This window comes from Carcharodon carcharias, chromosome 15 (assembly GCF_017639515.1).
Source record: "Carcharodon carcharias isolate sCarCar2 chromosome 15, sCarCar2.pri, whole genome shotgun sequence".
In the NCBI taxonomy this organism is placed as follows: domain Eukaryota; kingdom Metazoa; phylum Chordata; class Chondrichthyes; order Lamniformes; family Lamnidae; genus Carcharodon; species Carcharodon carcharias.
In genome coordinates, this window is record NC_054481.1 from 10147733 (window position 1) to 10161451 (window position 13719).

A 13719-nucleotide genomic window follows, 5' to 3' on the forward strand; every position below is an offset into this window, starting at 1 on the left:
TCTAGTGCGTCAGTATAACTGGATTACAGTGACATTACCACTGCGCCACTAATACATATGATTATTATACATGAAAAGCCATGAAATTGAATCAAAAATGTTTGCTCCCAACTGCACCATGGGGAAAAACAATGCACCTTTAAAACATTTTTAAAAAACACCAGGGGCTTTCTAAGAAATTTTCAGATACCATTTGCACCAGTGCCCAAGACTATTCTACAAGCAAGTGAAGCAAGTTTCACCAATAAAGTTCTGCACTTTAAAATCATTCCTAGATCCTTGAATGGATCTGAGGCTCCTTAAATCCAAACTCCTCCACCTTGGAAAGACCACGTTAAAGCATATCCACTGCATTTGTAGAATCGTTTATTCACTATGTAAACCAAACAATTGTTTAGCAGTTTGATCCAAAGACCAGTGACTAAACTTGTGTCAGAATAGCTTGAACCATGTAATCATTAAAGGTAGTTTGAGTATGTTTTCAGCTAAGTAGCATTATGTGTTCTGAATTTCTTGAGTTAGAAAATACAGGCTGCTTTCCCAGGTAGATACTGATATGCAGCCGGGGAGTACAGTTTTAAATGAAGACAATGCCCCAGAGACCCATGTATGGGACCAGGCAGGAGTACATGCTCAACAGCTTGTCAAAAGTGGCAAGGTCGATTACTTGCCAATCGTCAGGTATCGTTTACTATTATAAGAATGAGCCCAAACTTCATGCCCTTGGGTAGAGAAATAGTGTGACTATGGTTCAAAAAAAAATTACACTTCCAAAGAATTCTCATAGTTAATGCAGAGTGTTAATAACGTAGATTATTATTATTAATAATAATAACGTAGCTTCAAGAAGTTGCAATTGTGAAGAGGATGCATAGAGAGTCATCAACCCGGCTGAGCATTTAACTATGCTAATTCAAGTCCCTTAGAAAGCAATATTTGTAACATTTCTTGGAGGGCCCAAAAACCACTGGACCCTGGGCAAAAACACTTCTGAGAAATTTCCAGATAACATTTGCACCAGTGACAATTCTGCATGAAAATAAAGCAGGTTTCATCAACAAAGTTTTACTCTTTAAAATCATTACTGTACACTGAAGGGATCTGAGATTCCTGGCAGTTACTTTAATCGAATTCTTCCACCTTGGAAAGACCAACAACAAAGCTTAAACACTGCACTTGTAGCATCGTTTATTCACTATGTTATCCAGATGAATGTTTAGCTAGCCTGGAATAGCTGTTTAACTACTCTATACCAAACTGAACCAGGGAGAGCCTTATCTTCCTTATTAGATTAGTATCAGATTGCCATTGGTTGTACTGAAACTGACCTTGTTCTTATTGCAAATAAAGGATTCAAATACAAAAGCAGATGAAATAGCCAAGTGGTTATGGTACTGGGTTTGTAACCTCAAGAGTTCAAATCTCACAATGGCAAACTATGAAACAATATAACTTCATCTGAAACAGATGGAAACAGGTTTGTACTCAAAAGAGTTACAAAAGCAGATGCTGGAAATCTGAAATAAGACCAGAAAATGCTTGAAATACTCAACAGGTTGGGCAGCATCTGTGTGGAGAGTGAACCAGAGTTAAAGTTTCAGGTCAATGAACTTTCAGAGCCTGCATGTGCCAATTCCCAGACCCCTTGCTCTTGAACAGTTTTGGACCCTCCATATGAGAATGTTACTGTACTGCTTTCTAAGGGAGTTGAATTAACATGCAGTGGATGCTCAGCTGTGTTATCACTCTCGATGCACTCTCTTCACAATTACAACTTCTTGAAGCTAATAACTTCTACATTATTAACACTCATTGCGTAAACTATGAGAATTCTTTGGGAGTGCAATTTTCCTTTTTAATCTTGGAAAAAAAAGGGGTCTGATGGCAAACTCCTTTATTAAAACATATTTTAGGTGAATTATGGAGGGCGGAGGTTTTGGGAAGAGAAAGGAAAGGCGATTACTCATTATCAGAGAAAAATAAAAACATCTTACAGCAATAAACAAGTAGGAAACCCCCAACCATATTGTGGAAACCAATGACGGTACAAAGGTGAACGCCAGCATTGCAAACGTTGGGAGCATCAGCACAGCACATACTGTGACAAGTATTCCTCTCAGACCTACATCATCCTGGGGGGAAAAAAATCGATAGATTTTATAGATAAACAAATGAGAGAATTTCACAGTAGTCAAGATGATTGTGAGCTATTGGAGTGCCCAGGATCAAAGAGTATGACGAAGCAGCTGAACTAATTCATTAAATCAACCTTTTTTTTTAAAAAAAAGGAGGTTCAAGTTCTGAGGAAGCACACTTTCTATCCTTCCTTAATTTTTAAATCTTTACAATTGCCCCTATTTTAGGTCTTTACTGATACTTCCTCTTTTCCCTGATAGCTCATGACCAACTAAGAAATAAATTGTTATGCAGCCAGATCTGGTACTGAATGAAACCACCAGTCAAGTTTGCACCCTTTGAAATATTGTTAGTAATGATGTACTATAGAGAACAACCAGGGTGGGAGAGAATACAAGTTTGACTGGGCATAAGGGCATCAAAAGGTGGAAACTAGTGAGAGTTCAAGCAGTTTCCAGCTGCAAAGTATTGTGGTGAATGAAAGACCAAAGACTCAGCAATTCCCAGCTTGAAAGCACCATCATGAACAACTTGGGTAGATGCAGAAGGGAGCAGGATAGGAAGGGTATAGGTGGATGTGAGTGGTGATCGATATAAGGAAGCGCCTGGAGATGGCCATGCCTGTGATTGAAGCTATGAGAGAGTAGAGGACATGAAAATGGGTGGGAGGGAGGGAGGGAGGTTTTTTTGAGGTGGGGGGGGAGGGGGTGAAGTGTGGTGAGAATGCAAATTAATTTGGATAATATGACATTTAAGTCATGAAAAATTTAGGTCCAAAAGATGTACAGATTAAACCTGATTTTTTTTTAACAATACAAACTTTTTTTTAGGGCAGAAGAGAGCTCCATCTATTGGCCTAACCCAGAACTCCCAAATGTAATCACATGAGTGACTTTCACTTAGTTCATTAATTTTCTTTAATTTCAGTTTGAATTTAGTTTTGAAGTCAGTAAACTTTCACTTGCTCCACTGTTAAATGTGTAAAACTGTCAGTACATTTTTTTTAAAATAAAGATTCCTAAACTTTCCTGTCACATTATGTTCTGCATTACCACAAATAAACCATGATAATATTTTAATATGGGAGAAGGGACCACATCACTGATGGACTGTGATTCAAGCATATAAAACTGCAGTAGTCCAAGATTATTCATTTCTTTTAAATTTTTACCAAAGCCTCCTTCTCCTTCAGGTATCATGCCTTAAGAGGGCATTGGTGACTATGGACTCTCATTGGACTGGTCATGAGGACTCGAAACATCAACTCTTTTCTTCTCCGCCGATGCTGCCAGACCTGCTGAGTTTTTCCAGGTAATTCTGTTTTTGTTTTGGATTTCCAGCATCTGCAGTTTTTTTGTTTTTATCTTTGGTCCATGATTATGCTTGCCAAAGTACTGCAGTGGTTTGCCATTGCCTTCTGCAGTATGACTGACCAGGAAACGCTTCCTCTCTTACCACTGGCCATCAGGCATATTTGGAGGACTTACAGGCTGATAATCAAGCTGTTGGCCAGATTATAAACATTCATTCTGTGGCCATTAAGTCCTGAAGTGAACCTGCATCTTCTAGCCCAGAGGTATGGACGCTACCTCTACATCACAAAACCTCCTTACCAAAGCCTCACTTTGGATTAAAGTTCACTCCAAGCTCTATCCAGATCTATTTCCATATATAATGGGATAATTAAGCACCGGCAACCAGGGTCTCTCACATGCCTCATGATAATGAACTGCTGAGCAGTTGGATAAACCAGAGAGTACTCACAATGAGGATTCCACCTATAGAAAAGAGCACCAATGAAGTATCAAAGATAGCACCAACAATATAGGAAGTTTCCTGCTGACTGTACCCAGAATATTTATCCTGAATGAACTTGCTGAAAAACAAATAATGTCCTCATCAAATTTAGGTGAAAAATGTAAAGTAACAGACAATTTCAGTAAAGAGTACTTGGTTTCCATACTTTAAATTTTTCATAATTAGTCTTGAAGACTGCAACAAATATTTAAATGGAATTTCAAATAGTAGTCTTTTGATTATCTGCTCCTATCACTGCTTGCTTGTCCCTACAACCACACCACACCCCACTTCCCTCCCCCCACCCACCTTAAACCAGCTTATATTTCACCCCTCTCCTAATATTCACTCAGTTCTGTTGAAGGGTCATGAGGACTCGAAAGGTCAACTCTTTTCTTCTCTGCCAATGCTGCCAGACCTGCTGAGTTTTTCCAGGTAATGCTGTTTTTGTGTTGTGTATGATGAGATTGGTTGTGTGTATTGTGTTCCTCAGACCAAAGCCCCATTCACATACCAGCAACAGCAGAATCATATGGCTGAACCTTTAAAGGGCATCTGGCTGCACCATTTTTACTCAATGCCCGTCAAACAGTCAAACACTCTGCTAATATTCATAGGTGAGGTTCATCAATGAAGAATGGATATTTGACCAGTGTGCCTGAAGGCCACTGAAATTCATTGCACCATACAAAGCAGACCAACTAACTTCCTCCTGAAGACATGAGCTCCCAAGACCAATTGGGAAAATGCAAGGGAAATCGTTTAAATAAATAGCAAAGCATTCATATTCCAGGTTCATAGAGAAACTTATTTGCCAATGGTTGTACTCTGGCACTATTGGATTACTCGAGGCAAGGAAAGGAGTGCGAGAAGAATGGGAGAAAATTTACAGTAATCCCACAGAAGTATCAGTGGGGTCCATGAGGATTATGGCAGTACCACTTTGAATAATGGACTTTTAATAGATGGACTCTCCTTGCCTGGCATCAGCAATAAAAGGAAAGATTTCATTATAGAAGAACATGATGGTGAACACTAACAGCCAGTACCGGAGAGACAAATAACAAATGTCTTGGAAGCGCTGAGACAGAAGAACAAAAAAGGTAAGATGACAGGGTCATGGTAGAGGTTGGAAGCTAAAGTCCATCTAGACAATAATATGCTATAAATTCTTAATGGATTCCTACTTCTAAAAGTGTACTTCAGTGATCTGGGATCACACTCCATTCCAGCTGCTTATAACAGATACTTAGTTCAATGACAAATACAAATATTTACAGAAGAATAAATTGTCAAGGTCCTGGAACTACACACCACTTTCTTGGATTCCTCTTGAAGGACACATCTAGCCCAAGTTGTTTTATGCCAACTCTATCCAGGATGCTAACAATGATGGCTGCCAAAAAGCTAAGAACACACAGCAATGTGCCTGAGAAAATAAACCACAGGAAAATCACTCTAAAAGCAGAAACTGCACCAATCCCAAAGCTCAGATTGTCCCACCAGTGGCAGTCAGACCTTTACTTTAGCTGAGTGCAGCCTCATGCTTTTACATCATATCTTTTTTACAAAACTTTCAAGTCCTTCAAAGCCTTCCATTAAGAAACAGTCACTGAACCAAAGGAGATATTAGGATGCGTCCAAAAGCTTGGTGAAAAAATATATTAAAATGAAGAGAAGGAGATGGAGAGGAGGAAAAAATTTAAAAAGGAATGGTAATCTCCTCATATCCAGTTAGTGAAGAATGAAACCAGAGCCATTCTTTCCTACGTCTAGATTTATTCACAGAGTGGAACATTACAAGTATATACCTCCTAACTCAACCCTCATTCCAGTGTCAGTACCTATATGTGCTCATTAACAATCCAATCAATGCCTTTCACCTGCACATATTTAACCAAAGTTGATATACAATTAACAAGGAATTCTAGAGCATGGAAACCACAACAGGGAGGCAGGAAGTTCATGGGTTGGGAGGTTATAGGGCTGTAGAAGTTTACTGAGGTAGGGAAAGGTGAGGCCATGAAGAGATTTAAAATGAACGAACACCTTGAGAAAGAGATTATGCCAAAGGTATAAGGTACCCAATTGTAAAGTTAGAGGTAGCAGTGCACTAAGAAACCCAATGGTGCTAATAAGCATCAAGCTTAACTTATTCAGTCCTCAACACTTGAAATTATCACTGTATAAAGTTTTTCCTCTGCCACTCACTAGCACTTATATAGTGTCATTCAGAATGTCCCAAAGCACTTCACTGTCATGAGCTCATCAGTTTTCTACACAACACAGCCCATATCACCTGCTTGATCGCTTGCACCCAGATATAAAGGTACCAATATGTAAAGCATAAATTTATAGGGTGAAAAATTGAGGCTGACTACTAAGGCAAGGATAGCATGTTGTGGCTGAAAAATGGGAGTCGGCTTATTCATCAAGTATATGCAAAATAAAAACATGATTTCTGGGGCTGGCGTATACATCAGGGTCCAACTTAAACACTGATAGCATATAAGTTACTGACTAATTGATATAAATATTAACTGAAGAATATAATCTGGATAAAACCAATTAATGCATTATGATATTCATAGATCACACTGACTTAGTATCTCTAACCAGGGCCCAACATTTAGATTTAATCCCATAATACTATCTAATCAACACAAGATTGATTCAACCTTCCTCACACACTCAAAGAGATGTCTTGTCGTCGTCGTCCCCCCCCGCCCCCCCTCCACCCCGTTTCCTTGTCCTTAAAAAAATTGCAAAACTCCTCTCATTCCCTCAATAAAATAAGTTTCTTACCTCCACAAAGCATCCACTGAATCCCAAAGTTTCTCTCAAAAGATGGTGTTAAAAAGAAATTGAAGACACTGCCCAGACGAGAGCAAGTCATCGCCAGTCCAAAAGCCAGCGACAGCTCCTTTCTTTTGAACCAGAAAGCAATTACCCGCTGCTGAACAGTTTGGGGGTGGGGGAGGGGGAGAGAGAGAGAGAGAGAGAGAATAAGTGACTACTGGTAAATGCATGCATGATCCAATTTACATGCAAGAGATATGGTTTCAACCTCTGGTTAGCTCACAACTCGGGCAGAGTTGGACCTTAACAATTAGCCTCGGGAGTTACAGACATTGTGGGCAGGGGAGCTGGGGTGGCTGAAGCAAAGAAAATATTCACTGGAGGATTCCATTCCGGGGCTTCTGCTGTCAGAAGTCTATGTATGTGATGGTCAGACACAGAACAGGGTAAGACTCAGATGTACTGCCACCACTGTCCAACTCCCCAGATAGTGCACTGCCCTGTCCCTAAATGTCCAAGGTGACACATGAAGAATGGTCACTTGAAGGAGGCAGCGGAGGATTATCTGCAACCTTGGCAATACACCCCAAAATGAGTGGTTGACACAGGAACTATCGCTTATTTTAAGAGAAAACTTGGAGAAATATTTGAAGCGCAGAAAGATACAAAAAGCTTTCAGGGGAACAAGGGTGGAGGGGCAGCGGTGAGATGAGTTGATTGTTCTAAGGTTTAACGTTATGGATGTATTACTTAGAAATGCGCTTGCTGAATGGAAATTACTAGCTGGAGCCCGGGGTTTCGAGGCAGGGTTTACTTATTCCCACCCAGCCACTGGTACATCGCAGAGGGCAAGGACTTCAGGCTTTTTTTTTTGTAAACCCCACTGCGGATCTCATATGACCTCATTCTGTGCTGTAACTTGTGGTTCTGAATCCCCCAAAGCAGGTCCCTTAGAAAGAATCCCAATGCAGACAGGAAGCCGTGTAAATAAACACTGGGAGACAAAACTTCACAACTATCCAAAAATAACTGGAAAAGAGTACAAAAGGTGAGCGATCTGGAAAACAAATTCCTAACCTTCAACCGGCAAAAAAAAACCACACACACAAAATCCAGGCAAAACACATTACAGAATCTGTAGAGTTTCGGGCAAAATACTGAAGTATGCTTTATTTTCATAGATAGTGACTAACTCACTCTGCTGGAGTCCCTTCTTTGGTGGGTATGGGTGGAGAGGAGGCGGGAGGGGTGTTACTGCATATTTTCAACAGGGAGGTTGTTGCAGCTTCCCCGCACTGAGCTCACTCCTGCAGGGCAATCTTCATCCCGCTGTCCATGGCCAGGAAAAGATAGCAGGCAGTTTCACCCGAGGCAGTGTTGACATTGCCTGCTAGCTCCCAAGCAACCTACTGCACCTCACTTACCCACTAGCACTGCCCAATAAACTAAGGGCTGACTTCAGCAGCTCTGATTAAATAAATGCACTAAGTATATCCGACACAGATGCAGAACTTGCACTGGCTGCATCACTACAAAGCAAGATTAGCCTTGGAACTCACACACTTTCAAGTTTAGTCTTCCCAAGGATTTAGATTTAAATTCTCATTAATGGGATCTCAGTCCCTGATGATGATAAGTCATATGAAAGACATTTTCAAATGCTTGATTTTCTTAAAAAGATGAAGGTTATTCCAACCGATCAACAATTTTCTAGATGGGATTCTTAAACATGATAATGCGCAAACCCACCCATTAAACCATGATAAAAACAGAATTACCTGGAAAAACTCTGGCAGCATCGGCGGAGAAGAAAAGAGTTGACGTTTCGAGTCCTCATGACCCTTCAACAGAACTAGGTGAATCCAAGGAGAGGGGTGAAATATAAGCTGGTTTAAGGTGGGGGGGGGGGGATGGTTTGGGTCGGGGGAGAGAAGTGGAGGGGGGGTGTGGTTGTAGGGACAAGCAAGCAGTGATAGGAGCAGATCATCAAAAGATGTCACAGACAAAAGAACAAAAGAACACAGAGGTGTTGAAGTTGGTGATATTATCTAAACAAATGTGCTAATTAAGAATGGATGGTAGGGCACTCAAGGTACAGCTCTAGTGGGGGTGGGGGGCATAAAAGATTTAAAAATAATGGAAATAGGTGGGAAAAGAAAAATCTATATAAATTATTGGAAAAAACTAAAGGAAGAGGGAAGAAACAGAAAGTGGGTGGGGATGGAGGAGGGAGCTCAAGACCTAAAGTTGTTGAATTCAATATTCAGTCCAGAAGGCTGCAAAGTGCCTAGTCGGAAGATGAGGTGCTGTTCCTCCAGTTAAACTAAACGTAAATTAAACCATGATGTCTTTCCAATTGCTACTAAACAATGCAAGGAAGGGCAACATATTTTGTATGTAACTAAGTTTTGACAAAGAATTAAACTCAAAATGTTAACCCACCTTTTCTCTTTACAGATCCTGACTGGGTTTTTGCCTACATTTCTAAGCTTTTTCAATTGCCAAGTGCAAGGGACACACTTAAAATATAAAATTATATAATCAATCATGTAAAAATGAATAACTCATCAGTTGTAGCCACGACCCTACTAAATGTTACATATTTATACATATCTTTTCAAATTGAGCCTTGACATTTTCACAGACACTGTTCACTCAATCCTTCAGGAGAAGATGTAATTTAAATCAATACTAAGCCCTGCGTATTTATTTCCTAGTCTGATACAATTAGGTCAAAACCGGTACTTACTGAGGAGTGACCCGCAGCTTGTGCCCATGAGAAGTTGGCCAGTGAGCATCAGCGGCAATAGATAACTTGTGTCCTTGAAGTGAGATCCTAAAGCAAAAGTAGCTGAACCCAGCACGAGAAGGATGGAGAACAGGAAGAGCCCAACTACAGTATGGGGTGGGGGGGTGGGGGGAATAAACAAAACTTGATTTCACAACAGATAAACTCAGAACATTTAAATAGCGATTAAAATCAAGGATAAGAAAAAGCCATTCAGCCCATCCAGGTTCATGCGCCTTGTAGTCTAACTCTCCAATCTCAGCAACCATCTTCATTTTGAATGCCCCCAATACTTTTGCCTTCACCACTTGACCTGGGAAATTATTCCAAATGTTTATCATTGAGGAAGAAGTCTTTCCTAAAATAACCTTTTAAAATTATTACATGTAATTTAAACTTCTGGACTTAATTTGAAATAATATTCCAACCTATGCTCGTCTATATTGTGTATACACAATGAGCTTTTGTTTAACCTCTTTCTATGGACTATGGTGTTTAAGCTTCTCTAACCTTTTACTCAAGGCTCATTGATTTTACACGTCGAATCAATCTTATGTTAGCATGCGAGAGAATGTAGAAAGGCGCCACATTTTGTGCTGAATAGAATTTAATGCCAGTAAATTTTACAGCCCCTATGTAACCTCTGGAGGTGTCATCTGTTTGAGTGACACATTCACAAACCCATCAGCTGCTTCAAACTGCTTAACCACATCTGCCAGGCATTTTGCTATTTTCAATTCCATTCATCATGTACGTATGATGCACATTTATGGTCCAGTATTTGATAGTTCACATTTATCAGAGTTGAATTCCACCTGGCGTTTGCTTGCTTAATTTTGCAGACTTTTTAAATTGTTCTGCAATTCTTTTGCAACATCCACTTTTCCAACTGGATTTGAGGAGAAATTTTCTGCTTTAATCACGGTGCATAAAGCAGGTGATAGCTGCTCATGTTATACCCCCTCTGGTTTTCTTATCAATCAGAACCTCATATTTTCCTGTTTGCCAGCAAACTTGGCAGATTATAAAAGCAGAATCCCCCTCGGCACTCCCCCACAACGATTTCCCTGGTAAGCAAAATATTACAGGGCTGGGGTCCGGGGTCCGGGGCAGGGTTGGGGGGGTTGCACAACAGTAATTAAAAACCCAATTATACCTCAGTCAACAAGATATAACTTTTTTCAAGGGCTACCTCAAGGCGATGAAGAGTTTTCAAAAAAAAATAATAGAGATGTGAGAAATATTATAAGACATGTTCCCCATGTGTGACTCTGTCTCATGAGTAGGGACATGTAACAAGTGAAATTTTTTTAAAATTATTTTATTTTTATTTGATATTGGAAACCTCATCCCGCCCGTGGGTGAGGTTTCCAAAATAAAACACAAAGGCCGCTTGGCCTTTTCGCCTGCCCCACCAACCCGTAAGGTTGGACGGCCAGTGAAAAATTTAACGGGCCTCAATGGCCTTTGCAGGCCTTTTAATTGTCGGCGGGCGTGCTGCCGATTCCCACATGCGCCCGCCGGCTGAATTATCGGCGCAACTGCAAATTGATGCCGGGACACTCAGTCGACGTCAACATGCGTCATTCCGTGCTCGAGTGGGTCGGGCATGCGTCCGCCCGCCGGTCATGGTGAAAATTCTGCCTCAAGGGTTCTTAAAGCAAGACCGATTGCTCGCTGTATATCAAACAGAATTCATAAATGGGCCAAAAGATGCCCCTTTCAGGCCGAAAAGTGCCCAGTCGCCCTCAAATTACCCTCGAAAGGCAAAGTATCTCAAAACTTGGAACAATAGGTTAAGCAAGCCGTTTCTTGCTGCCACTACACAGTGGTGACTTCAGTGGTATTTCCCACCAACACAGTGCTGCCGTTAGTCCAAAAAGACGTTCAAATCAGTTTGCTGGAGTGCGCTAATTCCTATACTAACAACCTTCTGAAGATAACCAGTTGAGCCCACAATGCAGCTCATCTACACTTGCTAGAAGCAACTTACACTCATGCGCAAGGATCCATTCTCTGCAAACAACAGCGATATGTTCAAGCCTCGCGCCTTTTTTTCAATTACCTGGAGGCTTGGAGGGCCTATAGTTCCTCGTTGCTTTCTCCATGGCATTGCCTTGGACAATCAGGGTCCCAACCAATCAGCACCTTTTCTCCCATAGTTTAAATCGTTGTGATACTTTGAAATTTGGCATTCTTGTGTTTGTCCTGATAAGTGCATGGTGAAATGTACAGCAACGTGTCTCTCTTTTCAGCAATGTTCAAGACCAATAGTATAAAAAGAAAAGATTCTAGTCAGTTCAGTGATTTCTAATTGATTGCAGTCTTGGGGAACTTCAGCAACATATCCTACAAAGAAACAATAAATCACTGATAGAAACTTCTATTCTTTGGTGTTTAACTGTGTATGTGTGTACTCCCGAAATTGCTGTCAGTTTCAGAGGAGCAATGACAATGAATGCTGACAGTTTTGTTGTCATAACAACTGCAAAATCCAAACCATAGACTTGCTGTACTTTCTGGTCAATATTAATGAAACCATTAAGTTGATTCACCTCTGGCACCTGAATCCATATTACTTGCATCATCTATTCAATTGATCTAATATATAAACACCAGTGCACTGGCACAATGGAGCATATAGACAAATGAGTTCCATTGACAAGTTTGCACTTTTGGAATACTTCTACTCTGGAAAAAATAAAGTCTTTTTGTTTTGATGGTCATCAGCCTTAGGAAAGTTGATAAAGCTCTGGCAACCAATGTACCTTTGAGATGATGCAACCAGCAGTGCACAGTATATTGGCTACTCTGACAGGTATCAGGTTGAAAGGAGTCAGTGGCATAGATATTGAAGGTAAATCATGAGTCATGCCCATGAGTGAAAGTTTGGCGCTCCCGTTGTAGGAAATGGCAAAGTTCCATAAATGCCTAGGCTGACAAAACACAAGTGGCAAGCACACTGCTCTTCAGGCATGTCCAGCTAACTGTGACATGGTCTCTACACACAGCTCCTTGTATCTGCTGAGCTCTGTGCAGTGATTTCCACTATTGACTGCACAATGTCTTGTCCTCCAGCTGTGCTGAGAAGAGGAATTCCCAGTGGAATGGTTGGACCATTCAAAGGGTGCTGTGAACTCTCTCAGTAAAATATCTTTAAATAGTAGGTGGCAAAAATGGAACAAAACAGAAAAAAAAGGCAAAAACAGTTTTCAAGAAGGAGTTAGATGTGACTCTTGGGGGTGAAAGGGATCAAAGGATATGGGGAGAAAGCAGGAACAGACTATTGAGTTGGATGATCAGCCATGATCATAATGAATGGCGGAGCAGGCTCGAAGGGCCGAATGGCCTACTCTTGCTCCTTGTTTCTATTATTTGATGTTTCAAAGGGATACATTAAAATGCAACATTAGCTACTGGAGGAATGCAATGCCAACAACCCAAAAATGACCAAAAGACAAAAGTCAGAAAAGTTGTACAATTAAGTTGTCCAACACAACTGTATAATGATCAGGAAACAAATGTGAGAGACCAGTAAAGATATTGCACAATTGGAGTGAATGACAGGGAATTACAAGATGTATTTATTTGAGGCTTTAAAGCTTTTGTTGAGGCTCACAGACTGGAGGGCACAAATCTCCTACAGCCCCCAAATGTTGACTGGGTAGGAAAGATTCTGTCCCAGGTTTCCCACTCCCCCGACTTTACCCACTACCGCATGGGAACAAGGTTTTTAAAAGTCGGATATAATCTTCTATTTCCAGGGGCTAACACAATTCAACACACATCTGGGACACATTAGTCTTACTATGTGGAGCATCAACAAGCATCTGAAATCACCTCTTCTACCAGGCTGAGGTGTTCTAGGTTACATTCCCATTTTCATACTGTTCTTCAGACTCACCGCAATTTCCCAGCTTGTCTATGAAGAAACCAGCCAGTATCACCACCACAGCTTTACTACAGGAGAGAAAAACAATTCAGGAATAAAATGCAAAAAACCATTGAGGAATTTTGTTCTCTTCAAAGCTCTAAAGCTGGGTTGGAACTCACCTTCATCCTCCCCTCCCTTTCTTTAACACCCAGTTGGACCACTGGGCTGTCTAAGACCATTGTCATCCCAGCCAATTTTGTAGCATCCTCCATATCTAGGCATCTGAAAAAAGAAACCAACTGGAGGCTTCAAGAGGACTTGAACA

The 13719-nt window shown here is 40.7% G+C and overlaps 1 protein-coding gene across 1 annotated transcript in view; it reads right to left on the reverse strand.

Annotated features, from left to right (window-relative positions):
- Positions 1 to 13719, reverse strand: part of mfsd1l (major facilitator superfamily domain containing 1-like) — a 41198-nt gene that overhangs the window by 5868 nt on the left and 21611 nt on the right. Inside the window, 8 exon segments of the mRNA XM_041206204.1 lie at positions 1995 to 2132; positions 3901 to 4012; positions 4914 to 5014; positions 5248 to 5276; positions 5279 to 5362; positions 6739 to 6902; positions 9487 to 9625; positions 13425 to 13480. Of these exon segments, the coding sequence (XP_041062138.1) occupies positions 1995 to 2132; positions 3901 to 4012; positions 4914 to 5014; positions 5248 to 5276; positions 5279 to 5362; positions 6739 to 6902; positions 9487 to 9625; positions 13425 to 13480 (823 nt within the window).